This window comes from Andrena cerasifolii, chromosome 9 (genome assembly GCF_050908995.1).
Source record: "Andrena cerasifolii isolate SP2316 chromosome 9, iyAndCera1_principal, whole genome shotgun sequence".
Classification (NCBI taxonomy): domain Eukaryota; kingdom Metazoa; phylum Arthropoda; class Insecta; order Hymenoptera; family Andrenidae; genus Andrena; species Andrena cerasifolii.
This window is the reverse complement of record NC_135126.1, coordinates 7,502,166-7,529,229: the sequence shown is the minus strand read 5'-3', so window position 1 is coordinate 7,529,229 and position 27,064 is coordinate 7,502,166. Positions and strand designations below refer to the sequence as shown.

Sequence of the window (27,064 nt, the reverse complement as noted above, 5' to 3'; positions counted from 1 at the left end):
TTGCCCTCCCTCTATCTGTATCCGTCCATCTTTCTCCTTCTCTTTTAGCCTCCATCACGGATTTCAGGCTCGAGTCCCTGTCTTTGTCGCTCCAGCGGCGGGGTACCGCGTGGGTCTGCTCCCAGTAGTGGTAGCAGCGTTGACGGAGGCGGCAGCGACGGCGACGGTGATGATGCTGGTGGCACTACTACTACCAGTGGCAGTGGTGCGACGGTGGTGGTGGTGGTGGTGATGCAGCGGCGAGCTACCCTTTCGCTCGCCTCCGCAGCAATCACCGATTTGTCTGAATAAGCCCCGGGCAAGTATATGCTCATGCTTACCCCAGGGAAACACCACTCCGGCCAACTCACACCCGTCGTCTCTCCACCCCGTCCTCCTCTCTTACTCATCCTCCCGCGGCTCGTCCACCCCCACGGCGCTCTCTCAACATCAGCCCCCTGTACTCTCTATTCTGATTCCCACACCCTCGATCAGCCTGGCAGCGACTCCATACCCGAAAATACTCCGGTTCATCGATGCTCGATGGGATGCTCGAGAAAGAGACCGGACGACGGCGAGAGAGAGAGAGAGAGAGCGATGGAGGAACGTAGTTGCCAAAGTCGTGCCGTCGACGGCGAGACTCCGGCGTTAATCAGCGACGGAACTGTCTGGATCGAAAGCTATAAGTGAATCTACACGAAACGCTCGGATAGACGAGGACCGGCCGATCGCTGTTCAATTCGCGAGCTTCTCCCGCGCCTAGCGTCGCGGAAAGATAACGCGATCGCGGGCAAATCGAATGCGACCAACTCCCAATTAATCGAACAAGAAGCCGATCCGAGGCGAACGCGTCGCGCAAACCAACGGGACGAACGAACTCGATTCTAAGAAGGGAAAACGAGTGCTGACTCGCGTTGTCGTAAAAGCGAGCTACCGTCACGCGATAATTAAATTCAGCCGAGGCGAAAGTGCGAGGGACTTGAACGGCAAAGACGAATCTACTTGCAGCCGGAGCTGCCCAGCCCGACAGAATTATCCGAGCGAAAATTCTGTATTATTAGTGAATGAAACGGAACCGAATTGATCGTTCTCCCGTTCTTTTCATGAAAGGACGACGCGCGCGACCCACGGCAATTAAGCTCGCAGCGTCTTCTGGCGGATACCTGTTCCGCGTAGTAGCCGCGACAGCGCGAATCCTAGAGTTCTTCTCGCACTCCCTCTTTCCGCTCTCTCCCACCTCCTCCGTCGTTTTCCCGCAAAGCTTATGTTATTTAATCCGCGAACGTTCGTCTCCCGGGAGATTGATCGTCATCGGAATCGTCATTCCGTGCCTGGACATGGAAATTGAACCGTCGCTGAATCCTGAATCGAGTTAACGACGGAGGATCCGGTCGTAACGATGCGTCATTAGCGTCCTCTTGACGCGGGCACGCCGTTTTATTCAGGCGAGCCGGCGAAACGCTGCTTTACATACTAATTTATTTTTCACGCTTCTACAAATGGCTGATGATCGAACGATCGTTCCGTAAGCTTCTTTGAAACTTGAGTCGTTAGCTGGCAAGATAAATTACCAGCCGCCGTAAAGTGGAGGGATCCACTGGCCGTTAAAGGATGTTTCCGCGTTGAGACAAGTCGCTTAAAGTGAATTCGGCAGTTAGATCCTACATAACGTACGCAGTCTTGACCGTGCGACAGTGCCACTTTGGGCTTCCGTGGACCTGTCAATGGAATCGATGAATGGGGGTGGTGAGCTGCACGCTACGCACGACCCTAAGCGAGGCTGGCGTGTTTATTTACCCAGGCTTTTTCATTCAGCGTGCTTGTCCCTCCGTGCGGCCGCTCGAAACGTGTTTACTTAAACGCTTGACTGATTCGAGCGGTGTCTCCTATTTCGCTGACCACGCGTGTAGCGCACGTAGCCGGTGGAAGAGTAATAGGGAAGTGGGTCGACCCATCCAGCCGTGAAGGTAAACAGGTTTCGAGCGCCGGGACAAGGGCGTTGCAAAAACGGGGTGAAATAAGGAACCGGGGGCGCACTTATGGTCGTACGAAGTACTGCACCCCGCTTTTCATTCAGTCCCCCCCCATTCATTCCAACCTGGGATTGGTCGCCTCCGATTTTTCTCCTCCACTTTTCCTTCTATAGTCGCGCTCTCTCCCTTACTTCTTTTTCTGAAAAATCAGGCAGACAGGAAAGGTCCAACGGCTGTTGATTTCGACGCGTCTAAATCATACGACCGATTCGCGATGAATTCGGTATACACGGTTATCAATTGACAATCTTGAATCTTGGCGCGCTTCAAAGGTTTCTCATTTATATAGGCACTGGAGGGTAAACGTTGCTCAATATTTGCCCGTCGACGTAAAGAAAAGCTCCGAGTTCCTTAATGAATTCGCGAGACGAGAAACTCTGGCCAAATATGTCTGATGGAGTTTCGGAAGCCATAAATCTTCTGCTTTCCCCCCCAGACGTCTTTTCCACGGCGAGAATCACGAGAGAATCGCTTTGAAGTGGCACGCTCGTTCCGATTACCTCGCCGGTGATGTTGCTGCTGGTTGCGGGTGGTGGGCAAATGACTACGTTCGACGATCAAGATCCCGGCGACACGGTACCCTCTAAAGAGGGAACGTCGCTGTCTGTTCTTCTTTCTTTGCTGGATTCAGCTTCCAAGAAGTCGAAATAAAGGGTAAAAAGAAAGGCTCGGCGCGTTGCGTCTCGCCGAGTTACCTGGCTTTACTTGCCCGCGAATGGGGCGGGGTGTAGGTACGTATAAAAGGTCTCGGGCACGCTCTTTGCCTAGACAGGCCGGGGCTTTGGAGAAATCGGTTGGGAAGGAGGACGGGACGCGATAAGGAAACACCGGGGAAGGGCTCCAGCAAAAGTAAATGGGAGAAGTGGCGGACAGCTAGAACCCTCGAAGCTCTCTGAACGTCTCAGCTCGAGCCGCTACGTTGCAGTAATTTTTACCCGCGTTACGAGATACAAGTATGAAATTTCAACTTTCCTCTTTGACACCTCTTCGCCGAGGGGATGAAAGCGCGTCCCGACGCGGCCGACTGCGAGCGAGCGACGACGGGAATGCTCGTGAATGGCTCTGCGTGTTGCGTCGCACGTGTTTCCCTTCTACAAAGTCCTCGTAAAATATTTCTCGGGATTTTTGGGAAGCGTGGCCCACGGCGGGTCCCCGTTATATATTCATGAACGGTTAACAGCGATTCCGGAGGAGGAAGCTGCAGCGCGGAAAGAACAGAAAGAGCGAAAGGTTTGGCGAAGAATAGAGACGCCTTAAAGTTGCGCGTGTTAGCAGAACAATGGATCAAAGGAATTTCGCGCGGCGCGAAAAGCGTTAGAAGTGGGAACGCGTGTGACGGGCTCGTGACGCCTTGCCGCCCCCGACGCGACGCTCTGGTAAGTTTTGATCAACGGGGACGCGTCCGCTTCGCGTCGCGCGGGCCAACTTGCCGAGCGTTCCCTGCGAATTGGATTTCCGCGAGGCAGCAATTCCGCCAAGTCGTGCGAGGCAGACACCGTTGCGAAAGATTGCTCGTCGGTCCGGCACGTTCATCTGTTTACTACGCGTCAAGCGGGACAAACCTTTCGATGCGAAACAAGAGGTGCAACGGAGGAGGAAAAGAAGGAGCGCCTTGCGAGGCTACCGCGGGAGTTAATGCGTGCGTGAAAGATGGGAAGACGTACGGGAAAAGGAGCTAGCTCGTGCGGAACGAATACGTCTCTTCAGAGCCTCGATCCAGAGTCGCCTCGTAACAGAGAAAACGCGCGATGGTTTCGGAACCTCCGAACGATGATCTTTCTTCTAACCAGCCTTGCAGTTTCCCCGCCGGATCCTAGTATCTCGGCTATACCCTCGCGATCCCGCCTCGCACTGTCGACGGAGCAGGCGAGATAGAACTCGGGAGGCAAAGGAAAATGCTCGGCCAGGAGCACGCACTGGAAACTAAACAAAAGAGCCCCGGACCGCGAGCCGATAGAAAGTTTAATAAAAGTGCAGCTGCCCGACTTGGATGCCCAGCGTCGGCGTCGATACAGTTCCACGCGACGTCGAAGCATGAATCGATACACCCTCTAACCCACGGCCGCGGATATCACTCAGCTTTGCGAAACGCTTTCTATCGCCGCGCGAAACGACCGGGGATCGCGTTTTCCTAATTTGAAAGCGCGATATCGCCGCGTCGCGTCAAAGAGAAAGCCCAGCTGGAGCTAAACAAGTGAGTGTTATTTCGCAACAGCATCGGCGTTGGTGGCCGTCGTCGCGGAACAGGTTAAAGGGCGAAATGGCAGAGGGTTGTTTCATCGAAGAGCAGCGTGGCCAGCGTTCCAGCACGGCAGTTTCGTAGAATGGATTCGTGTGAATACAAATCTGTGGTTATCGAATATTATTCCGCTGGCCGTGTGGGCGCGTGGGTGTGCAGGCGACCGGCGCAGTTAAATGCCCCGCCGTTGAAAAACAGTATGAAATAACAGCGTTTTAAATGCGTTCCATCGTACGTTAGAATGGCTCGAAAGTTTCTTCTGGAGCCTGAGCGATCGGAGTCGGAACGGGCCGCCGTTGCTCTAGCCACAAGAACGCAAAATGCCTTGCGGCGCAAGTTTTTAATCGACCGATCAATCGACTGTTTGCACGTTGCACAGGAACGGAATTATCCGAGTTGGATCGCAAGGACGTCGGTTCAGGATCAAGCTGGATACGTAGCGCGGGCAAATAGTTATTTCTGTAGAGTTTATCGCAAGAATCGACCTAATGTTTTCAAGCTAGTCGGCCCGCGGTGGTTCCCACTATTTTTCATCCGGTGATTGCAGAGGGCCGAAAGTTTCAGGCCGATTAATAGCCCGGGGTGCCTTCCAGCCAGCTCGAAACGGTGTCTTATTTTGCGTTTGCCAGCGAAACAGCTCGGGGCGACGAGCGGAATCGGAATTTATCAGGCGGAGATTCGTAAGCGATACGCCCAGCCTCGCCTTCTGCCCGCGGTAATTTCTGTTCGTCGGCGATTCTCGCGGAACGGATACATTTTTCCCGCTGCCGAGCGTCTCGATGTTTCCGCGCGAAGAGTTTGCTTATTAATTCTATCGTTGCGGCGCTGTTTTAACCGTTCCCAGTGGGTTTTTGTCGGTAGACTTCGCGACGCGCCGCAGGTAAATAAACTTTAGAAATTTTCCCGAGGGTTTGCGTTTGTTTCCGCGCAAAAAGCGGAAACCACCGGCCGCCGCGCCGCTGTCGAAGTACCGAAAACTTTGCTCGAGCGTTCTTTTTTTTTTTCCCCCGGCGAATTCCTCTTTCCGGCGCACAAGAATCCAAATATTGCCCGCTAGGTGAGCTCGGTATTAATACGAAGCAGGGGAGAGGGGAGATGCGCGGCGGATGAATTTATTATTGTAATCTGACGAAACCAAAGAATCGCTGGGACCAACGAGCTGCGCAGTAGTTTTTTTTTTCACCTGGCGCGGAACGATTGGGAATGAAACGTCGTTCATACGTACGGGCGGATAAATGCGCTTTGGAGCGAAACTTTGCGGAGATAAAGCTCGCAACGTAAATAAATACAGGCGCGACGTGTGTCCGCCGCGGAAAGAGTTAATCGCTGGTGGCGAAATAGCGTTTAATTTCATCTGGTCGCTCGGCACGGCGCTTAATGAATTGTGTTGCTGTCGAGAAGTTCCGAGAAGCTTTCTCGTGTCCGACGACTCCTCGGCGAACGGACAAACTTTCGGTTTATTTCCACCTGGTGAATGAATACGATGGCCTTTTAGACGGAAAACTGTTGGAAAGTTACGCGAGACGGAAAGGGACGGGAAGAGCGCGCGAAAAGACACACAGGCACTGACATCTGCCACAAACACCCAGCGCGACTCATTTATTTCCACGAGATTACCGAAATCTCGAAACCCCTTATCGGCCCCCCTGACTCGCGAACCGGGCGAGCTGTTGAATTCCTGGATTCGTGAATTCGCGGACCCGTGAACCCGTTTATACCTACGTAGAGCGAGCTGGCTAATTAACGTTCCACCGGTCGCCGCACCGGCTCGTCCCACCCTTCTTTACCGCGGAACATTTAAATCCCTTACCTTGTAGTTTCCCAGTTTCCTGATTGTGCACGGTAGAATGGCTTCTTTTCCGATGGCTGCGGTCACATTACCGATCGGTGCCGCAAAGCTCGGCAGATCTGCAAAAACGTGGGAGTTCGGTAAGTGCGAGTCGCTCGATGAATAGCCGCGAGTTATCGAGGCTTTTCGAGAGCAGAGAACCACCGGCTCCGCCTCCGGTTCCAGCCTTGTTCGTTTCGTCATGGATAGCTCCGTTAACCGCGAGCTTTTCCTACCTCTAAAAAACAACCGAGCGCATCCTGCTACTTACTGGTCCGTTTCTCCTTCGACGGAACAGGAGTGCCAGGCTGCGATTAGCTTCCCTTGCAATTTAAATCGCGGCTATTTACCACGGGAGATCGCAGATTTATGGGAGCGGGGGAAACACCGGGGAATCGCGGGGGAGCAGCGACACGCGAGTGGCGCGCGTGCATTTTGCGTGCAGCCTGAAAAATATTTCACATCGCTTACAGCGGGTGCAGATTCGATAGCCGTGATTCGTTGCCCTCGTTAAAGCGTACGTGACGGCGCAATGACAGCGATTAACAGCTTGTTGGCGCATATAATATCGAACAGTCGCGAGTGAAGCATAGCTTCAATTTCCTGTCAACCGATCCACTGTCACTGGCTAATGGCCAAAGGCGACGCGTTACGCAGAGGCAATCTCTCCAGATACCGGGCGGAGGATTTCTCCCGCGGATGAGATAGATAGTTGGTCTTTCGCCGCCGTCGGGTCGCGGCGATGGAATATAAGAAAGATCGGGATCAGGAGGAAGTCGATCATTGGCTAGGATTTGCTGGAACGTGACGCAAACACGCGGCGAAATCTGAAACACCTTTCGCTACTCGAGTACCCTAGCTGTTCCGGTGCAGCGTCTATCATGGAATAGATCGCGACGATGAAAAAGAAGTCGAACGAAACGCGCGCGCGTCGCTATCGCGAACAAACTCTGTATGAAATAAGGAAAAGTTGGCGGAGGCAATCGCGCGAATTCCAAAGTGTCCCAAGTAGTTTTCCGCGTAGCTTTCACCGGGCAACTTTCCGCCGAAATCTTGCGAAAAAACTTGAGATATACCGAAAGAGTGTAATCTCCGATACGGTTTCGCGGGGCGGGAATGTTCGGTTAGATTCAGATAGAACGAATGGTTGGATGAAAATGAAGTGATCGCTATAGGACTATAGGAGGAGGACTGCCACATGGCGCGTTATCGGGCGTCTATCGGGTGAAAGTTTGGAAATGGCGTGAGCGCGAGCGGAAGATGATGCGACATTGCATCCAGCGCGAGAGGAAAAAACGCTGGGTACTGCAGCTGTGTCTGGTGGCGGCGATACTCAAAGATACCGGAGTCGCAACTGCTTATGGAAGCTCGAGAGAGCACCGGGAGTTTCCAGGGGATTTGTTATTCGAGGGGGGGTGGCAACCCTTCCTCTCAGCAGAGGGGGAGGGAAATCAGGGAAACGGGCGTGGGGTGGAGCGAAGTTTGGGCCCGGCGGTCCTGAGAAAACACCAGCGTTGCTATTATGATAAGATATTCACTGACAGAAACAGGAGAGGCAAGGAATTTTCAGCTCGCAGCGTTGTCGTCCTCGCGGCCCTATCTAGAATGTAATATAAGGAAACGTGGAGGAACATAGTGGAGGCAACGCGAGCCCCAGTACCTACCCATGCGGTGAACGGAGAACGGGGAACGGTGAATGGCGGTGAAGCGGAGAGGAAAAGGGAGAAAAGAGGAAACGGGAAAACGGGCAGAGGCCGGAGGAAACGGAACGGGGCGGGGGGGGGGGGAGAGGGGCGCGGGATCGTTTCGTTTCCCTTCAAGTCGGAGGCATGGGTGCGCCTACACCCGGGCCTCCCGCCGCCACCGCTTTTATTTTATGGCAAAATTATTCCGAGAGAAAAATAATTCAATCTCCGCTGGTGTACAGGTTACGGTAGCATCTTCCACCGACTGGAGTGGCCGCTGCAGATCGCGTGCGCCGCCAACCGCGTTTCTTTTCGGCTAATACACACCGAGCGGGGAGAATTAGAGCCAAAAGAGATACAGCAATTGGAGCCGACGCTCAATGTTTGCCTTACAAGGACCACTTTACTCGGAGTACCTCGAGCGCGATATATCTACCTGCATGCAAAACATTTCCCGCCGCTGTTTCGTTAATGATACACTCTTGAAAGTGACAATGCGCGCTTAAGTACCATTGCGCGCGGCGTGTCACCGTATAAACGTATATAATGGAATGAAACGAATGCAGGGAGGGAAGGAACGAGCCAGCTCGATTTTCACGTTAATACCCACGAGTGCGCGCGCGCCCGTGCATTTTCAGATTTTTTTTCGAGCACGGCTGCAGACGGTCGGGCGAACGTTATAGGATCGATGCGCGGGGGATATTCGTAGATAAAGAAGGAATGGAAAGGACACAGCGAGAGAGGTCGGATTGGTTCGGCACAGGAAGAAAATGAGCCTTAAGGTCGATTCGAGGAGACCAGCCCTGCGGGAGGATGGGGCGCGTCGCTCGCGACAGGTTAAAATATCGTTGGACGTATATTTCGGTGATTTTGGAGGGGGCGCTGGTGGAAGGCAATCGGAGGCTGTGCTGGCCGATACCGACTAGAGGGCGAACAGCGTTTTTACGCGTAGGGGATGTCGTCGCGTCCCTATCGTGAATAAAGAATCGTGGGGCCGCGCAGATGTTCCGGCACGTTCTCCCGTTCGACGCGCACCTTTCATAAAAATACATATCAGGAAGCGGCGATACGTTTCCCCGGCCGTACCATCGACAAATTACTCTCTTATTTCGCGCCTGGCCGCCACTTCCCTCGGAAGATACACTGTAATCGTTTCCCGGTGGAAAGACAGCCTGAGAAATGGCCGGCAGCGGCACAACGAAAATATGAGCAACTCTTCCACGGGATAACCGAGGGCGGGAATTTTTCTCGACGGAAGGGAGCTGCTTTATGCGCGCCATTTGCGTAGATTTTCAGACCGATGGTCCAACTTCTTTCATAATATCGTCTCGTATCGTGAAATTTCCCAATCGCCGCCCCGAGGCACCGGTCCTTTTACGAGAGAAATCTTAAGTGGCCCCAGCCGCGATGTCTTTGCTTCGGAGTATCTTGGCTTTATAGGAAAAAATGGGAGGAGAAGAACAGAGCGGGTGCCAGACGACGCGCAGTGGGCAAAAGTGAGGTAGTTTGTTTCAAAATCAAAGAACTTTTGGTAGAAATGAGGTAGAGCGATGATTTTTTTTTTAATTAAAGCTGAAAGATCGCAGAATATGGGAAAATTAATGAAATTGTGGTACGAAGGTTTTTTACCTTTGAAAATCTGTTTTAAACTTGAAATTTTACAATAGAATTATGTTTTATCCATTACCATGTTCGGTTAGAATTTTTTTGTGACATGTACATCATTTCGCATAGATTTTGTCGCGCTGATTTCAAATCCGTTCGCGAAATTTGTCTACTCCCTCAGAATTTTGAAAAAAAAATCGATTTTTGTGAGATAAACTAATGAATCATAATTGTTTCGTTGAAACGATTTGATAACCCACTGGTTTGAAGGTATATTGTATTTCCATATATTATTACACAATCAAAATAAGAATTTTTAATGTTTATTTTAAAATATTGAATGTTTTAAATCTCGTGATCACTTGACGTATCGCTGTTAGTGTCGCTGTCATTTGCACATGAATTAAGGTAAGTATTTAATCTTTTTACCTTACTTCTCATGAACGAATTTTTTAATTTCTGACGATTCATTATTTTGTTCGTACAACTTTAATCGATTGTTTATTGACATAATTGAATTTTTCGGGTGGGTTAAGTATATTGCTCGATTAAAAACGTCTAACATTCTATTCTTTCGACTATTTTGTCGTGAATGCAATATCATATTGTTCCTATAAAGTTTATGCCAGGATTCATTTGCATCTTCTGAATAATACGCTATTGGTAGTGGAAACTGTCTTGCTACTTCGAAATCATTCCAAAGAAAGATTTCCTTTTATGCATACCTATAAATTGGATATTCTAAAATGCTTGTTCCTATGTGGAAAGTACTGTTGGATAAGAAATCAAGTCGAGATTTGAGATACAATACATCGTGGCGAGGCTAGATGAGAGTCCGTTCCCCTTATCGTGAATAAATATACAAATGCATAAAAGGACTACTGGAATAGCTAATTGGAAATGAACGAAACATTCTGCAGTTCTCAGTTGGAAGCAAGCATTCGGAGAGAGCAAACCACAGTGAAATTCATTTCATATAGAGAGTTTTATATTATATAACAGTATATTATAATATACAACTAAATATGTATAGTGTGTGTTTATGTGTGTATATATATATATAATAGTTAAGTATTAAAAGTAAAATTATGATTCATTAGTTTATTTCACAAAAATCGTTTTTTTTCTCAAAATTCTGAGGGAGTAGACAAATTTTGCGAACGGATTTGAAATCAGCGCGACAAAATCTATGCGAAATGATGTACAACATGTAAAGAAAAATTCTAACCGAACATGGTAATGGATAAAACATAATTTTATTGTAAAATTTCAAGTTTAACACAGATTTTCAAAGGTAAAAAACGTTCGTACCATAATTTCATTAATTTTCCCATATTCTGCGATCTTTCAGTTTTAATTTAAAAAAAAATCGTCGCTCTATCTCATTTCTATGAAAAGTTCTTTGATTTTGAAGCAAACTACCTCACTTTCGCCCACTGCGCGACGTCGAGAGCGGACAAATTTGGCCAACTTGACGTTAGCGTGTCCGTAGTAGGTACGCTGTAATACGAAAACTGCAGCTCGATGTGTTCTGCATTAACTCGGCGGGGATAGCTTGAATCGGCCATTAAGGTTGAAGAGCCGCGGCAGCCGAGATTTTCCTCAAACGAGAGTTTAACAAAGTTCCGTGTTATTACGATAGAACAGCCAAGTTTGGAGATAAGAGGAGAATACAGAAGGAAGGTTGACTTGAACGGGGAAGGGCATGGAAGGGAAGGCGAGCTTGCCTACTGGAGAGCAAACGTTCCCCTGCTCCCTTTTTTCGGGCAGCGCTCAGCACATTCTTAGCCCGACGAACGCATTAATTTGCGAAAAAAATAAGAGGGGATTTCGCGGCACGTTCGGGATCTCGTTCTCCGGTTCAGTGGGCGGGCTGGGCCACAGGCCGGGGTGTCTCGCGTTTCAGGGATATTTAAGTTTCATCGCGAAACTTTAGGGAGACGCTGCATTTATTAAATCCTCTGGCATATTTGACGAGCAAATCTGAGAATTACCGTGTCAGTGCCCTGGGCGGACCCTTCTTCCTTTTAGAGGGCAAAACAAAAAGACTTGCCGGCGGGTGGCTCCATTCATTTATTAAAGGAGCGATATTAATGTTTGCGAAAGTTACGCCGGCTAAGGAGATGAGCGGAACGGAAGAGTTGGCGAAAGCGGCGCGGGCGAAAGCGCGGGGCGACGGTCGTTAATATATTCCGCCGGTCGAAAGAAAATTCACGAATTACGTTCGCAGAAAATCAATCCGCCGTGCACGGCCGCCGCTTTAATTAATCGCGTATCGGCCCGGTTGATCGCTTGCATTCGTAATGAGACTTTTATCGCGATCCGCCGTGTGATTCGATCACATTTAATTACATTTTCCATGACACAATGTAAATCCAGCGTGCCGCGGGATAGATAATATTTGATGCGCGTTAATATCCGCGGAAAGTAGGAATCGGTGTGTAAAGTGGGTCAGCGGGAGCGGGCGAATAATAAGAGCTATTACCGCGACAACACGACTGCACAAGGCGCAATTATATAACCATTACGATTAATAAATGCGGCATCGGTTTCGCGAAAGGAGGGAAGGGCACCATCTGCGAGCCCCGTTTAAAGTCTCGTTCGACCTCGTTGTCGGCCGTTGCGACGCGTTTACGATGCTTATTAAATTCATTAAAGGCGCGGCTCGCTGCCGGCTCGTTGGGGAACGCGACCGCTGCGTGCACGGTGCACCACATTTCGATCGCTCGTAAACACGCAGCGGCATTGCTTCTAGGGGAGGTACGTAGGTCCGTGTACCGGACCGAACCCAAATACGCTGCTGCGAGTCGAAAACAGTCGAATAAAAACAGTTTATTTGCACCGGATTTGTTTTTCAAGAACTTGGAAAAATAGAAGAGAAGAAAAAAACTTGAGCGGTGTTTGCATAATAGCGGCAGGATACTCGGTGCGTGCGTAAAAGGCAGTGGCACGCTAGAGATGCGTTTCGAGCTGAAAGATATTTTAGACCCCGGTGTAGCTGGCTATGTCGCTTGGATAATGCTTGAAAAGTAGGTGGTGGGATGGTCCCTTTTTTTTTCAAGGACTGAACTCGTTATCGGAGTTAGGTAACCGGGTACTATATATCTATACATATATTTGTGTATGTGTGTATGTAGGTATACTATATACTACCTAGCAAAGTGAAACGGTGGCCCGGGTTGGTGTGGGGGCGGGAAAACGGGAATGGGAATTTAGCATACGAATGCCCGATTGTGTTTGTGGACTGGTACGCCGGCCTGATTTACATAGTTATTATGATATTATGCAGACGCAAAAAGATTTTTATCATCGTAGCTGTCTTTGTCGTGAAGAGAAAAAGGAGGTACAACTTGTACGACACGGGTTTTCCTTTTATTCTCTCCGCGACTACCACCGCTACCCGAAAAGGACCGGCGAAGGGTTCCGGGGAGGGTCGAACAGACGATCCGAGGGATCGTATTGAACGCATCGGAACGGCTTCTCGCGAAAAACCGAGCCAACCATGAATTTGCGAGTCACGAGCCGATGGGTCGGCTAAGATGCCCTCGCCTCGGTTTCCTCCGAGCGCAACGCGGTGTAATTGCAGCCACCCTGTTTATTCGCGGACTTGCATGTCGTTATTTCAGTTTTCGCAATAGCTAGCCACAGACGTATTTCATCCAGCTTGCACGCGGAAAGCAACCGCGACGCGACAGGGAGAAAGAGAAATTTCAAAGGGACCGGAAATTAGTTCCACTTTTGATATCGATGTTAATTTCAGATTCCGCGTTTCCTCCAGCCACCATTTGCCTCTTTTGCGCGATAAATTTATTTTCCGTATCTTCTAAGTTGCCGCGGCATTTCTCGCGCTTTTTACCCGCGGTTGTAATTCCCGCGGTCTAACAGTTTCGTTTAACTTGACTTGTTTTTTTTTTTTTTACGCGTTCAGGGCAATCACCCGGAGGTTACACGCACCACTTCGTCCAATGTTCCAAACGAATTGGAATCCGAACGAATTTAGACGGCTCGAGGGGACGCGGATTTTCACTGTCGACGCGATAGCTGCATAATATCCGACGTTGTGTCGTTATTCTCCCTGAAATTCCGTTTCCCTCGCGCAAGAAACCGCGCATCCTGCCTGGCAGATCGGAACTAAAGCCGATTACTGTAGATACCACTCGAGTTTAGGGGCGAAGGCTCGCGAAGTCTACCTTAACGAGTTAATTTGCGGCCTCGTATCCGCGGAGTGTCTATCGTCGTTGCAAGTTTTTCGGTTATAGAAACATCGCGGAAACCTCTCAGCGGCCCTCGAAACTGTGGGAATTTGCGAATATTAAGTAATAAATAGCTATGGGAGTATCTCGCAAGGAAATGATGCCGGCTGTGTGCGCGTCTGACGACGCGACGGTACGTACACCCTTGCGTACGTGTACACGTTAAAGCGATGTCGTTTCTCCCCCGCGCCGGGCCGCCCGCGTCGTTCCGCCGGTATTTTTATGGCAGACCTAATTTCGTTAGGGAAGGTACATTCTCCCCCGTTCTCCCCGTCGGCACTTTAGACAGCGTCTATAATACCGTCGTTTCCCGGAATCGAAATAAAGAGGACGCTTTTCGCGATAACGCTTCATTCCTGGAGAATACATAATCGGTCTTTGTCTACCTGCTTCTATCCTTCTTATCAAGCGACCGTTGCTTTTTCTTGAGAAGAGTTTTATACGCTCGGGCCGGGAGTTGTTTTTTCAAAGTTTCCGCCCGCGCAACTGTGCCGGGGCGTAAAAGACAAGAAGTGCTCTTTAAACTTTGATATCGGGCGTTTTATTCGGCAAAGAAAGTCTGGCTTTCTCAGTGCAGCATTGGAATCTTATAACGGTGAATTCAATTACAGTTTGTGTATCGGAAGTTTCGACGCGGGGAGCCTCGTATATTAAAATGCCTAGCATTATTGGTACCTACATATTGTTATTTCGTATCAAGTGTGCTCCCTGTTTTTCTTCCTATCGATATACAGTGACTCGCATTAATATTCCGGCGCTTTTTAAAATCGCATAACTTTTTTAGAATTGGTCCAAACGACTTGAGTTTTCTTGAGAAGCTAGAAGGATTAGTTTGCTAACTGACGCGTTTCGTCGTTTTGAAAAAAAAAATGTAATTAGTTGGAATAGCGAAAAGAATAGTAAAGGTCGATTTTTAAACTTTTTTTTGTGAGCTTCTAATGAAAATTGAAAAAAAAACCGTTTGTAGATTGCAGTAAGTTGTATACGCGCCTAAAATTTCATCAAAATCGGTTAACGTTGCTCCGAGCTACAAACGTTTAAAGATCGCAGAATAAGGTCGAGAATCGCGAAAATTCCCGAAATCCTCCTTTACTTTTGTCCAAGGAAATATAATTATATTACTCATAATAAGCCTCGGTACGTAAAATTTAATCCTGTAACAACTTGCCCCGTATTGTGTAACAACTACTCGGGGCACGTTGATACAATATGTCTCGACCTTCAAAACGGCTTGTTTCAAAGTCATGGTTCTCGTCTAATTACATGCGATAGCGGTCATCGGTAGAGGAAAGAACGTACTTCAAGTGAGAGTCATTGATAGTATCGAATATAGAATGCAAAAATAATAAAAAATAAAAAACTGAAAATTGTAACATCTAGCCCCGGTCTCCCCTAATCGTCGATGTTCGAGGAGTCTCGTTCGCGCCCGAGCGATGGTGAGAAATGCGCCTCGTATCTCAGAAGCACCTACACCCGCAATGACACCGTTACTTTCGCCCAACGTTAGCAATGCAGCGTCTCCAGGACAAATGTTTCTGAAATGATAATCTGCCCGGATTTCGCACCGCGTGAATGAGAGACCAAGCATTTAGTACCGCGACGGCGGAGAAGCATTAAAATTGCGGCAGCGAACACGTTCAACTCGACCAAGCCGTTAAATATTTGATTAATCCCGAAGGGCTGTTTTTCCCGGACGCGACGCGGTAAACGCCGGTGCTACGGTTGGACGCGTACTCCGCGGACTAAGCGGGACGATACCAAAGCGGATTATCGAAGCGGTGCTCCAAGTCGACGGAAAAGTCCGTCGCGCTTAGCCAGATTCGTGGGACTTTAAATTCTCACGGCTCGAATCCTTGCCGAAAGTTTTCTCCGCGACGGAGGACCGTAAATATATAACCCCGTCTCCGTGTGCCTGCTGCCACCCCGCCTCTGGTCTGGCCTGGTCTCCTCCCGCTCCGGCGCGTTCAAAGTCGCAAGCTGTTACACCGCGCGGCGGCACCCAGCTGTCCCTTTCCCTCTCTGCTGGGTCTCAACCCGCTTCCCGGGGGTGGCGCGGCGCCGAACCAGCCGGAAAGCTACGTTCGACCCCCTCGGCCGCACCGCGCCGCGCCGCGCAGAAACGTCGATCGCACGGAGTGCGGACTGCGGAGTGCGGAGTGCAGAGTCCCTGCCACCGACTACGCCGCGATAATTCCATTTCCACGAAGCGCCGCGAATTCGAACTTTAATTAATCGAATTCGCGCCCCTGTCCCTGGGACCCTGCGCCACCCTCTCCCCCGCCTGCCCTCCCCCATCTGCCCCGATCTCGCGGCACAGAGGCGCACACCTCCTGGGACGGGGTTCGATCCCGGAAATTAGTAAGATCGCACATGCGGAACACGGAGCTTTCCTGACTGCGTGACTACTCGGGCGTAGGCGTAGATGCATATTCGCACGGGGTGTTCTCGGATCTTCGTCATCCCAGGTACATACTCCGCTGTACCAATTTTCCAAACATCTTACAAACAGCCTGCACGTGCAGCCGAAATTTGCACAGGCTCGCGCGACGCGTTCGCGATTCCCCTCACGCTCGCCCGCCGCCTCGTCCCTTAAAACGTCGCAGCTAGCGGCTCTCCTTATGCCAGGGGGAGGAAGACAAAAAAAAAAAAAAGAACGTTTATTAAACTCGGCCCAGGGAATTTGCAACTAAATGCTTTCCTTTAGGGACGCTGGCTGTTGTCCCGGCGCGGTGCGGCGCGAGCCAGCTCCTGCAGATTGAAATCTGGATTAGTTTCGCCGGGGATCGGAGCCACGGAAATATTAGCGCGTTCCGACCCGCCGAATCATCCCGAACAGAACGAAAACGGCCCCGGAGGATGGGGGAATGAAGCGTCCGTTGTCGGGCTCGCTCATCCGAGAATCTAATATCTGTGTACCCCGCGCGATAATCGTCTCCAGGTTTACGGTCGTTTCGAAAAATAACGCCGCGGGCGCGCGATTCGCAATTAGCGGCCAGTAACGAATGGGTCTCGCGTCGCCACGTTCGGACACCAAGAAATTCCGGCCGCCAGCCCGTCGGGCGAACTTTCGACGCTATTTATTTTATCAACGACCAGCCTGGTACACCGAGGAAAATCGGCGAAACCGCGCGAGCCGGCGCGCGCCGGCCACAAAATTGCGTTTGGAAGTTTAACTTCACCTCGGCCCGGGCCGTCGCGTCGCTCGAAAGCGCGCGCGTTAAAGCGAGCAACTCGCCTGTAGCAAGTACGTGCGGCTTGCTCTCGTGTTACGCATCTAGCGATTCCGCTCACGCCTCCTTCGTCCTTTAATACGTCTCCAGCCACGTATGGCCGCAGTGGCGCGTGTCCTTAAGGCGTAAGATGATTACAACTGGGTACGTGAGCCCTGCCGGATCGGGACTCGGTTCCAAACTATCCTTTCCTCCGCGCGAGCCGCACACGTATCGCGATTTCATCGCGCATGCCGTACACGCGTGCCTCGCGTACGTCTGCATTACTCCCCGGTAATTAACGTCAAGCCCGCCGCGGCCGTCTTGTAACACGCTTCTGGCAGCGATTTTACGACTGCCGCTCCTCTTCCTCCACCTCTAATCGATGTTTGCGTTATTAGCGTCCCCAGGCACGCGAGGGTGGTCAGCTACGCGATTCCAATACTTTGACGGTTTAATTGTGAGTTCCAGGCGAGTCGAGCGTTCCTCCGCGGGCGACATCGAGCATTCCTCTTCGTTGCGCAAGGACGCGTCGAGAAATCTTATCCCACCCATCCAATTTATCGTTTTCCAGAGGAATTTCTTCCTCTGGGACTTTCGATGGATAAACAAGAAAAGCTTTATTAGTCGGTTCTCAATGGAGCAGCGGTCGGTTTATCCGCGCTGATATCGGCACGCTTAAGTTTCGCGTGCTCGCACGAAATCCTGTTGATAATAAATGTCGCTCGGATGACTCGGCGAAATAATATTTTTCAAAGCAACGTCGCCGGAGTAACGAGGCGCGCAGCTAAGAAACTTTGCGCGTTCGAATGATTCATTTATCAGGAATTTATCGAGGAGAGGCTGAACGTTCGATGGCCGACGTTCGGGAGGGAACAGCTTGCCGCTAAAAAGGCCAACCTTGGTTTTCTACGGACAGACTTTTATCTGGCGAAAGACCAAAGTTGCGCGCGCCCTTTTCCCAGTCTCGCTGTCCGCTCTGCAGCTTCTCGCGAAACTTTCGATCGTTTTGTTCCAAGGGCCGGACTTTCGACAGTTTAGGATCAAGATCGTGAAATAGGCGTTCGACAAAGCCGGGTGGCGCATGCAGCGCCTAGCCGCGGCGGTGCTCTCGCCGGAGATTCATTTTCCCCGATTCGACGATCGGGCGGTATCCAAGGATCAGATGCCGCGCTCGGTGTCAGCGAAACGAGGGCGTTAGTCACGCGTTGCACGCCGGTCTCGGGGGGTCACTTCGCATTCATAACCAGGCCTGCGCCTCTATGCTTACCGGATAAGATCGGCGGCGAGCAGGCGAGCGAGCAAAGGCCGGGGGCGCACGCGCGCCCGGGCCCCTTAAGTGGTAAACTTGTAAGTGGCGAAATAAAGTTAGAGGCTCCCTGATACCGTGTCTGTGACAGTTTAATTAATATCTTTCATCCTCAAAGGAAAAACTTGGTGAAGTAACCGACTCGGGCCCTGGGAGCGCAGGGATCCCCGGGATCCCAGGCCGGAGTTTAGGGAGCCGAGGCGAGCCGAGTGGAGCTACTTCAACTTCGGGGACGTTCACCGTCCTCCTTCGCGACTATGCCTTTGCCGTCTCTCGCGTTACCGATCCGTCTGGCAAATCCGCCTCGTTTCCCATGATTTTCAATGCGTTTCCGCGCGAATGGATGCAACGCGACACGCCTCGCCCCTCGCGATACACGGGTCAGCTACTAGTAGTTTGCGCGAACGAAAGGAAACTCGCCAACTAAGTACTTCTGCCGCGGGCAAACTTCTCCGAACATTATTGCCTTTCGGAGAGCTCGCCGGGCTTCTTTGTATTCCTCGCTTAATTTATTTCCCCGCCACGGTCGTTTCCGCCCAAGTTGCCGGTGTATCGGGTTATCAGTTTCGATTACGTAGTCTCCTCGGTTTATTGCGCTGCGGCGGGCTTTAATTAACGTCTTGATATACTTTATTAAGTGCACGGCCCGCTGTTCTTTTCTCCCAGTTCGGCCAATTCGCTTTCTGTTTGCGCGCGGCTGTCAGCGTTATCGGTCATTTCGCTTCCCTCCCGTTATCTGCTCGTAGAAGGAGCATAGGTCGGGCAACTTAGCGCCTCTCAAAGGACATTATGTCCGCGTAGCAGCGCGCAGACCCCTGGTAAGACGCTACCCAGCTCCATTATGACTATATACTACAATCGCTAACCGCTGCGGTCACCGGTTATCTGATTTCGCATCGTTACCCTGCACTCCGCCCCTAATGAGCAATCAGCGAAACGTCACGTTACGCGTAGCTGCACGGTGCATCGTTCTCACAGCCGGATCGAGAGGAAAGTCCGGGAGCGAAATAAAATTAGGTCGCTCCAGTGATCCTGTCGCCACGGCGAATACCGTAGATCTTGTGCCAATCAAACTCCCCCTTTAACGGGACGTCATTAAAGCCAGGGGAAACTTTAAATTAAACTTAAGGCGTCTCGCGCATCGTCAGCTGTTGGAAGTTTGCGAACAGGGGGGAATGGTTGTTGCGTGTAATTAAAAATCATTCACGCGTTCGATCGATGGATCGCTGCCGGGTTTTCCGCGCCTTGCCCGGACACGAGTAAAACACCGAGACAACTGTTAGTAATTATCGCGGCAAAGTTGCTGATAGAATTCTTGAGGTTCCGCGATGACGCCGCGACGTGCGTCGAATTCGAAAAGTCTGCGAGGCAACGAGCAGACTCGCGAGCAGATCACTCGCCGATAATAGGGCTATGCGGTACGCTAATCAGCAGTTTAATTAGGTAGACCCCTTCATAGGCTCGCTCAGCTCTTTTCGCGCGAGATTATTTAGTCATTTAGCAAATTCACGTGTGGTTAATTAATCAATTAATTAATATTTCTATGTAATAATTAATATTTCTAGGTAATAATTAATATTTCTATGTAATTAATTAATTAATATTTCTATATTATGTTCTAGACGGTATAGGCTCTGTTTTATGTATATATCTTGTATATTAAGGGATTTCCCATTCAATATAATAATAATAATAATAATAATAATAATAATAATAATAATAATAATATTTTCCGCGGAATTCGTTCAGTCGTTTCCAGAAACAGTGGCCGACGTTCTTCCATCTCCCCGCTTTGGACCTTCAGATATCCACGTTTCCTTTTGAGGCCGTTGTTTCGCGATAACTCGCGAGGGCGGGAAGGCGAGGAGGGAGCGAACAGTTTGCCAGGCGCGCTCGCCTTTGGCTGTTTGCGAACGTGTATACAGAGTCGCCCTAAAATAGTACGGAATCGAAGTTTGCGTCGGGACAGATACCTCCACGCTCGCAGATGTTTCGCGGAGAATCAGTCCCTTTCACCTGTTACGTCCGATAGAAGTCGAACGAGGTCTTGGCTAGATACCGCGAGATTTAAGAACGTCGTTCTGCTGGCTCCTCGCAACCGATCGTGCAGAGATCTCTCTCTCCGAGGCTGGCTTTTCAGTTCGCAGGATGAAACCCGTGTCGTGCTCTAGCCGCGAAATAAAAGCAAAGCTAGATCGAGGCAATCCGCGATAGGATGAAAGCGCACTCGGGCAACTCGACGAGCGCAGTCCATGTAAAGTCGCCCTGGTAATTAAAGTCTTTGACACATTTGATCGAGGCCGAGCTCCTCTCTGGCCGGGTTTTTTGCCAGCGACCCCCAAAGAGAAAGAGCGCAATACGGGAAATAATGGCAGGGAAAAGAAGAAAATTATTCGAACGGATCAGAGAGGCATGGCAGAAACGCGCTGGCTTTACGAGAATAATGCATGATCGGTGGACAGAGTCGGCTTTGGGAATTTGGCCCAAGTTAGTTATCACCGATGCACACGCCAGCCAAAGCTGCGAAGTCGCTTGAGCGTGCGGCTGAATCGGTCGAATCAGTCGTATCAACTTGTAATTCCCATCGATCCGTTGGGCGCGTAAAAATTGATAATCGCGGTTTGTTGTAACTAACGGGCCACGCGGAGGGGGTAACTATATAGAAAGATCTGCGATAGGTGTGCCGGGGGTTAACCGCGACGTCTGATTATCGGGCTGGCCGGGAACGGGCAGCTGGCATCGGTCGGTAGGCAATTAACGCGTTCAGTATCTCGGTGATTTTCGTTAAAGAGGACTTGAGCGTTAAGGACTGCGCGACCATATTTCGCGTGATTACTGACTGGCGAGTGTGACGTTTGGGTTGCGGTCGTACTCGCGCGTACGCGTTTCGGGGCGGGAAACAATGCGTGTCGGGGCACGAGACGAGTATACCTATACGCGCGTGTCTGCGGGGAGAGATTTGTGCGGTGGCATACCTGGTAGCGTAGGATTCGTCGCAAAGGCGTCCTGGCGTCCGGCGTCGCTGGTAATTGCAGCCCCGCCGAGATTGGTACTGTAGCCTTCGAGAAGTACGTAGCACAGTAATAGCCGTGCCACCCTCATTCTGCAAGCGAAAGAAAAAGATAGCTGAACAATAATAATGACACTCCTTCTCGCTCCTCTTTCCCATCACCTCAACCCCATTCCCCTGCCCCCAACTGCTTTTTCTGCTTCCTTCTTTCATCCCCATATCGGTCGCCCACTTTTCCTTTTTTTTGCTCCCCCTCTCCTTTCTTTCCTCTTATTTCTTTCGTCTGCTGCTTTTTTTCTCCCTCAATCGATACGTTTGTCAGGGATCGTAGAACCGGCTGCTCCAAGTTCGCGCAATTTCACGTAATCTACGTGGCAGCGGGAAAGATCGGGCAGTCTTTGCTCGTACATCCCTCTACTCCTTCTCGGCTGTCCAACGGAAACGCAGGACAATTATCTTTTACGCCATCTCGTAAATAACTATCCCGGCCATTTTGGAGCAGAGATTTCAGTCGGCGCTGGGGCAGAATTTAGCGACGCGACCCCTATACGTGTATGTACGTACATATACACGGGTATAAGTACGTGTATAACGCGGAGCAACTGCTCCTTATTTACGACAGGACTAAATGAAAAGTCTCTCCTTCTTTGCCCCGTGTACTCCACCGCGCCCTCGCCGATCCCGCGCAAACTTACACACAAACACACACACACACTAACCGCGTCTCGTTCCTTTCTCCGATGAACATATATACACGGTATCTCGTCAGCTATCCCACGCCCACACACACTCCAAGCTTTTTCCTTGCTTCGCGCCGATGTCGGATTATAAGCTCTTTGTCTTATCTCGCTGACGCGTGATCGATGGTTCCGGCGAAGCGGAGCCCGGCGAACCGGGTCCTTGGGTGAAACCTTCGTGATTTTGAAAGACAGCCGCGAACAGAAAAATCTAAGCGGAGAATCTCGCGCCCGCCGGTGCGGCGAATCTAGCGAAGGTATTTGAGAAATTCCCAGCGGCGAGGCGCGCGTAAAGGGAAAGGTGAGAACGCGGTTCGCTCGCGATCTTTTCTAATCTCCCTCTCTGGATCCTGGTTAGTCACTTGAACACCATTTCACGGGGGAGGAAAAAGGACGCGAGGAAATCCGATTTTCGTGCCCGTCGAAGGGGCTTCTTCGGGCAGATTGGTAATAGAAGGCTCCGGGCCAGCAGGGATATCACTTTTCGGAGCGAAATTCCATTTCCGACCCTCTTCCGTGTGTTTACTGCGATGAACTGTTTGTCCGCAAACATTGTCCGCTCCGAACGGAAGAATCGCACAAACGTTATGACCGATTTACAAAGCTCGCCCGGCGAGCGGTGTCTAGATAGCGGACAGCTATATACTCGGATGTGCCGCGCCGAGCTGCGAAGAATACGAAAAAGAAGAGGTTTAATGGCTCGCGTCTCGCTTGGCATTGTACTGGAAATAAGTTGATCCCGATTCGAGCGGAGAGGGAGAGCTTCGGGGGCGGAGGGTCGACTTCCGCGCAACCGTTCTTCCTGGATGATTTAGTAATCCCGAAAAATTGGAATTTGTCGTTTTGTCCTCGTTACGCTGAAACGGCGTTAAGCGCGGCTTAAATTCCGGCCAGCCAAGGAATTTTAACGACTGATACCGTTTCCCCAGGAACCGTCGGATAATCAAGGAAAATGCAAACGCGTAATTTTCGCGAGCTTTCCCGGGATCAAGAACCGCGACACGGCCATTAATTACGGGCATCGAACGAGATGCCGGCGTGCATTAACGAGACCCATCGATTCCTTAATCATCGGTTAAAACTGGCGAACGGGCCGCTCCGGTTTCATCCAATACAGATTTCTGTGATTCTCCTCTGGCAGGCTTCTCTCTTTTAACGAGAACGTAGCTATTCCAGCGGCGCGAATATTTAACCGCTCTCTTCGCTAATTCCCCGCGCCCTGGACGACTGCAACCCGGCTCGAAACTCTCGCGTTGCTCGTCGCCGTTTCTGCGTGCTAGCGATTATGCGCTTCCAGGGGAGATTTATACGGGCGATCGCTCCTCTATCCGAATCGTTTAGACTCTCTGCCTCCCTCTTTCATAATCCGAAGAATAACGAAGGAGCGTATATCATTTGCATACGCGTAGCTATGCAAATACGCGGCCATTCTCCCGGGAAACAGATTAATTATCTAGGATGCGCTCTTGAAAGCCAGTATCCGTTTTTGCGAAACAAGTTCGCCGCCTCGAGCAGGGCGATTACAAACGTTACACTGGAGGATTACGGCTGTCCGATTAAACGTAACTCGGGTAACTGCAACGATTAATTCCTCCGGACGAACGTTCGCCGGTCCGAATTCCCCGAATCGAAAGCGAATCTCCTCGTTTCAGCTGGGAGATCGTTGGCTGCTATTTGGGCCCTAACGCGGCTCGATCGGGTCGATTAATCTTCTTCTCGCGGGGCGGCGTAAGGGCGAACGTGTATGGTAAATACTTGCGTTAGTCGTAACGTCTCGAGGAATATTAAAATTCATACGCATCCGGTATCGCCGGGGTCGTCGTAATGAATCCCCTTCGAAGGATGGATTTATCAAAGTCACCGACAAAGCCATTAGCTGTGACCGGCCACGGTCACCGGTCCGGCAAAAACGCGTCATATACGAATATCCGTCTCTCGTTATTCCACCCGGTGTCCCTTTTTGCTCGCTCCATAAAGAATCGCGTCGTCGAGCGCGGCCGTCCTTCTTCGCTGTTAGAAAGAAGTCAGCAGCACCGAACGGGGGGAATCAATTTTCGATGATTTTTCGCGGGATAGGGCCCCCGTTATTCCCGTATAAATATCGAATTTTCCGGCACGGATTACCCTCCGCTCGATTTCCAAATTGTTATCGCAGGATCGATCGACGTCCGCGCGCGGCTCTGGCAGCCTGGGAACCCATTCCCGCGCACCTACGATCCTTATAATTCACTTGGAATTCGGCAGGGAATTTCGCTGGAAAATATCACGCTGATATATCGGCCCGCCTGAAAATCGCCGATCGTAATGGTAGGTGCTCCCTAGCTGCCGTCACGCGGATCCTGCCGGATCCTGGCGAATCCTATGGGAAACTATCGCGTCGAGGCTTCGCGTGCCCGGGTGATCTATGATCGCCAGCATCGATCCACACTCGCGATCCGTGGCACGCGCGCGTTCCACCTTCCCCGTTTCGACCGTGAAAACTGACTGTCTGCCTGGTTTTTTCGGCCAGCACCATGCCCCCCCCCCGCCTCGAAAAGGTTTCCACCGTGGGCCATTACCTCGTGAAAAATGTGTAGCATTATACCCGCGAATGAAGACGGCTCGTCATACGTGTACAAGAGTTTCCCTTTGTTCCCCGAAGCGGCACACTGGTCGTCGATAGGTGACCGAAGGTAAACGCGTCCGATCGGTCCAAGCGGTCGAACGAGTGTCGTTCTATGCTTCCACCACCGGACGCATCCCCGGGCGTCGAGACGCGTGTACTGACGGCGCGGAGTCGAGCTGGCCGTCGAGCGAGTCGAGCGTCGGAACGCTCTCCGTCACGGGACGCTCGCCTCGCATAGCGCAGGTCCAGGACCTCCTGTGTCCCTTCTTCTTTCCTCCATCCTCTTTCCACTCTACGCTCTATCTCCCCTCCTGCCCCTATCCCATTTCTCCTTCCTCCCTTCGTTCTTCCTTCGTTTTCCCAACCACCGTGTTCGATATAATATTCAATTTATTATGTAGCTTTGATGATCGCGGATCGTCCTCGAAGGAGCTGGAGGAGCGGTAAGGGAGCGGAACGCCGCGAGTGCGCCGCGTGTTCCACGGCCCATGGGAAAGCGTGAAAGGGCGAAGGAAAAGGCTCGAGGAACGATCGTCGACGCGCTTGGTTCCTCGATGAAAAGCGGTGTCGGTGGAAACGTTCCGCTTCTCGGTGCTCGACCGGTTGACGAGCGGAAAGGAAAAAGGAGCGAGAAAAGCAACCGAAGGCGGTGATCGCGACGTCAAAGAGGGAAAGGCAGAGGGAGAAGTAGCCGAATCGAGCCGATCAACGATATTGTTCGCGTCTGCGCTTCCGCAGCCGCTGCGAAAACCTGGGACCACTTTCGCAAGGATCGGGATCGTCTCGATTACGACTCGCAGCTGAATTTTCCAGCCGGAACTTTTCCGACCTCCCCGATGTCACGAAGTAACGTTTGTTTTCTATACACCGGAGTTAATGGCGAGCAAACACTGATGGAAAAATAATCGTTCTCCAGCGTTTCTATCGTTCGCAATGGCACAGGTCCTCCGGGCAGGTACACGCGGTACAACGTTTCGAACGCCCTGCGTGGAAAACCGTGTCGGCATATTTGCGAATCATCGAATGTTTTACACGAAAGCAAACACCGAGGCGCTTTCGACGATCGCGCGGAAAGCGACGGCTTTTAAAACCACTGCCGGTCAAATTTTCCACTGCAACGGCGAAACGGCAAGCTGTTTGTAGCGCAGAGTGAATATGTGATATTTAGCGAAGGAGCAGGATCGCGGAATCCGTCGATCGGCGCCAGCCGTGGGGAATTTGACCGGATCCGATTCCCCTCGCCCGGCCTTCCATTTGTTATTTGCGAGTGCTCGTAGAACGTAAGTAGAAAATTTACGAGAAGAGCACTCCTTGGAAGCGTTGTACCTTCGGGCGGCTGCTCAATTATGACAGTGAGAAAAAGTATACATTAAGGGGATTGCGCGGAGCGGCTGAAACAAGCACATGCAAAGCGCGTTGGGAAATTGCTGTTTAAGCTGCACCGAGTCAAGATAAATGAAAAAGGTTTAGAAGACGCCGCGAGAAGGAAAAAGCCTGACTCCGGCGCGTTAGCGTAGCCGTGAAATATTCCTGGCCGCCGCGGCGTGTCAGGGCTGCGATGAAACCGCCTTCCAGATTACGCGACACGGTATCCCTGCTATTCTACCAGCCCGCCTCTCTCGCGGCAGCGTCCACCGCGGTTTTTTTCTAATTCCCGATAAAACTATCGACTTTACACGGATTCGCCTAGATACCCGATACGAAGAGCGCGCGAGGAAACTTTTTCATCAATGTTCGCGGAACGTTAACTTTCGCGGGTTATCGGGGCGGGAACATATTGTATTTCGCGGCACGAGTTGCCGCCATGAAATTTGATTAACCGCGGTTTAGAATATACAGGGTATCGCTCCAATCTTTCCACTCGATATTGCCGGGAGTAATCGATGGTGGAAAGTGAATGTTTGAAAGTAACTTCGCTCCGTGGGTGGAATCATGCTTCCCACCAGCGAGCTCGTAAATTTAGTTAGCCTGCCGTTGATGAGACCGGGCAAGTTTGTAGAGAACTTTTCTGCGGAGAACAAGAGTCGCGGAGCAGCTGACTGGGACCTTTCATCAGCACGCACCCGCGCCGTGTCTTTAAGAAATTAAATATCTGGTCAGCGAAACACGGTGTCCGCTTTCGACGGACATCTTTCGTTGATCAAATGCAACGGACAACGCGACCCGTGAATTCCAGTTATCCGCAGAACAGTCTGTTTTGTACATTACACGCTTGCCGCCGGAGTAGGAAAAATGGGATAGATATCAGCGAGGTTCAAGCACGCGTGTAAAACGGGGCTCGGCCAATTAAATAACTTACCGGGGCCGCTCTATTTACAATTAGCGAAATGACACGCGTTCCATCGGTGATTTTGCAGATGCAACGGCAGCGTTGGATTTCGGCTAAATGGAATCATGCCTCGGCGCAATGCATCACGGCGAATTTACATCTCGAGGGCACTCGTTCGGCCCGCGTTCGAGGGCTGCGTTCACCAATCACCCACGGTTACGTTTTGCAAAGAGATCGCGTTATTCGTTTGAGACGCGTCATTTGGCCGAGTTTCGTTCGGACGGTGGCAATATTTCGCGGGCT

General features: G+C 50.9%; 3 protein-coding genes across 7 annotated transcripts in view; 2 read left to right on the top strand and 1 right to left on the bottom strand.

Annotated features, from left to right (window-relative positions):
* Ras85d (ras-like protein 1) overlaps window positions 1–27,064 on the top strand; it is a 61,958-nt gene that overhangs the window by 20,031 nt on the left and 14,863 nt on the right. The window lies entirely within an intron of this gene.
* The window catches only part of Ksh (transmembrane protein 167A-like protein ksh), a 51,930-nt gene that overhangs the window by 10,003 nt on the left and 14,863 nt on the right, over window positions 1–27,064 (top strand). The gene's annotated exons all lie outside the window — the stretch shown is intronic.
* The window catches only part of LOC143373232 (lachesin), a 37,148-nt gene that overhangs the window by 9,213 nt on the left and 871 nt on the right, over window positions 1–27,064 (bottom strand). For 2 of the 4 annotated variants that reach the window (XR_013086426.1, XM_076820266.1), the window contains exons 1-3: window positions 24,446–24,611; window positions 21,116–21,243; window positions 6,062–6,159 (exon numbers count right to left, since the gene is read on the bottom strand). Coding sequence is in view for 3 of the 4 variants with exons in the window: in XM_076820266.1 (XP_076676381.1) it covers window positions 6,062–6,159; window positions 21,116–21,242 (225 nt within the window). In the remaining variant the exon portion in view is untranslated. Of the gene's footprint in view, window positions 1–6,061; window positions 6,160–21,115; window positions 21,244–24,445; window positions 24,612–27,064 lie in introns of those variants that run through there. The other 2 variants (XM_076820269.1, XM_076820268.1) reach the window with 2 other exon arrangements.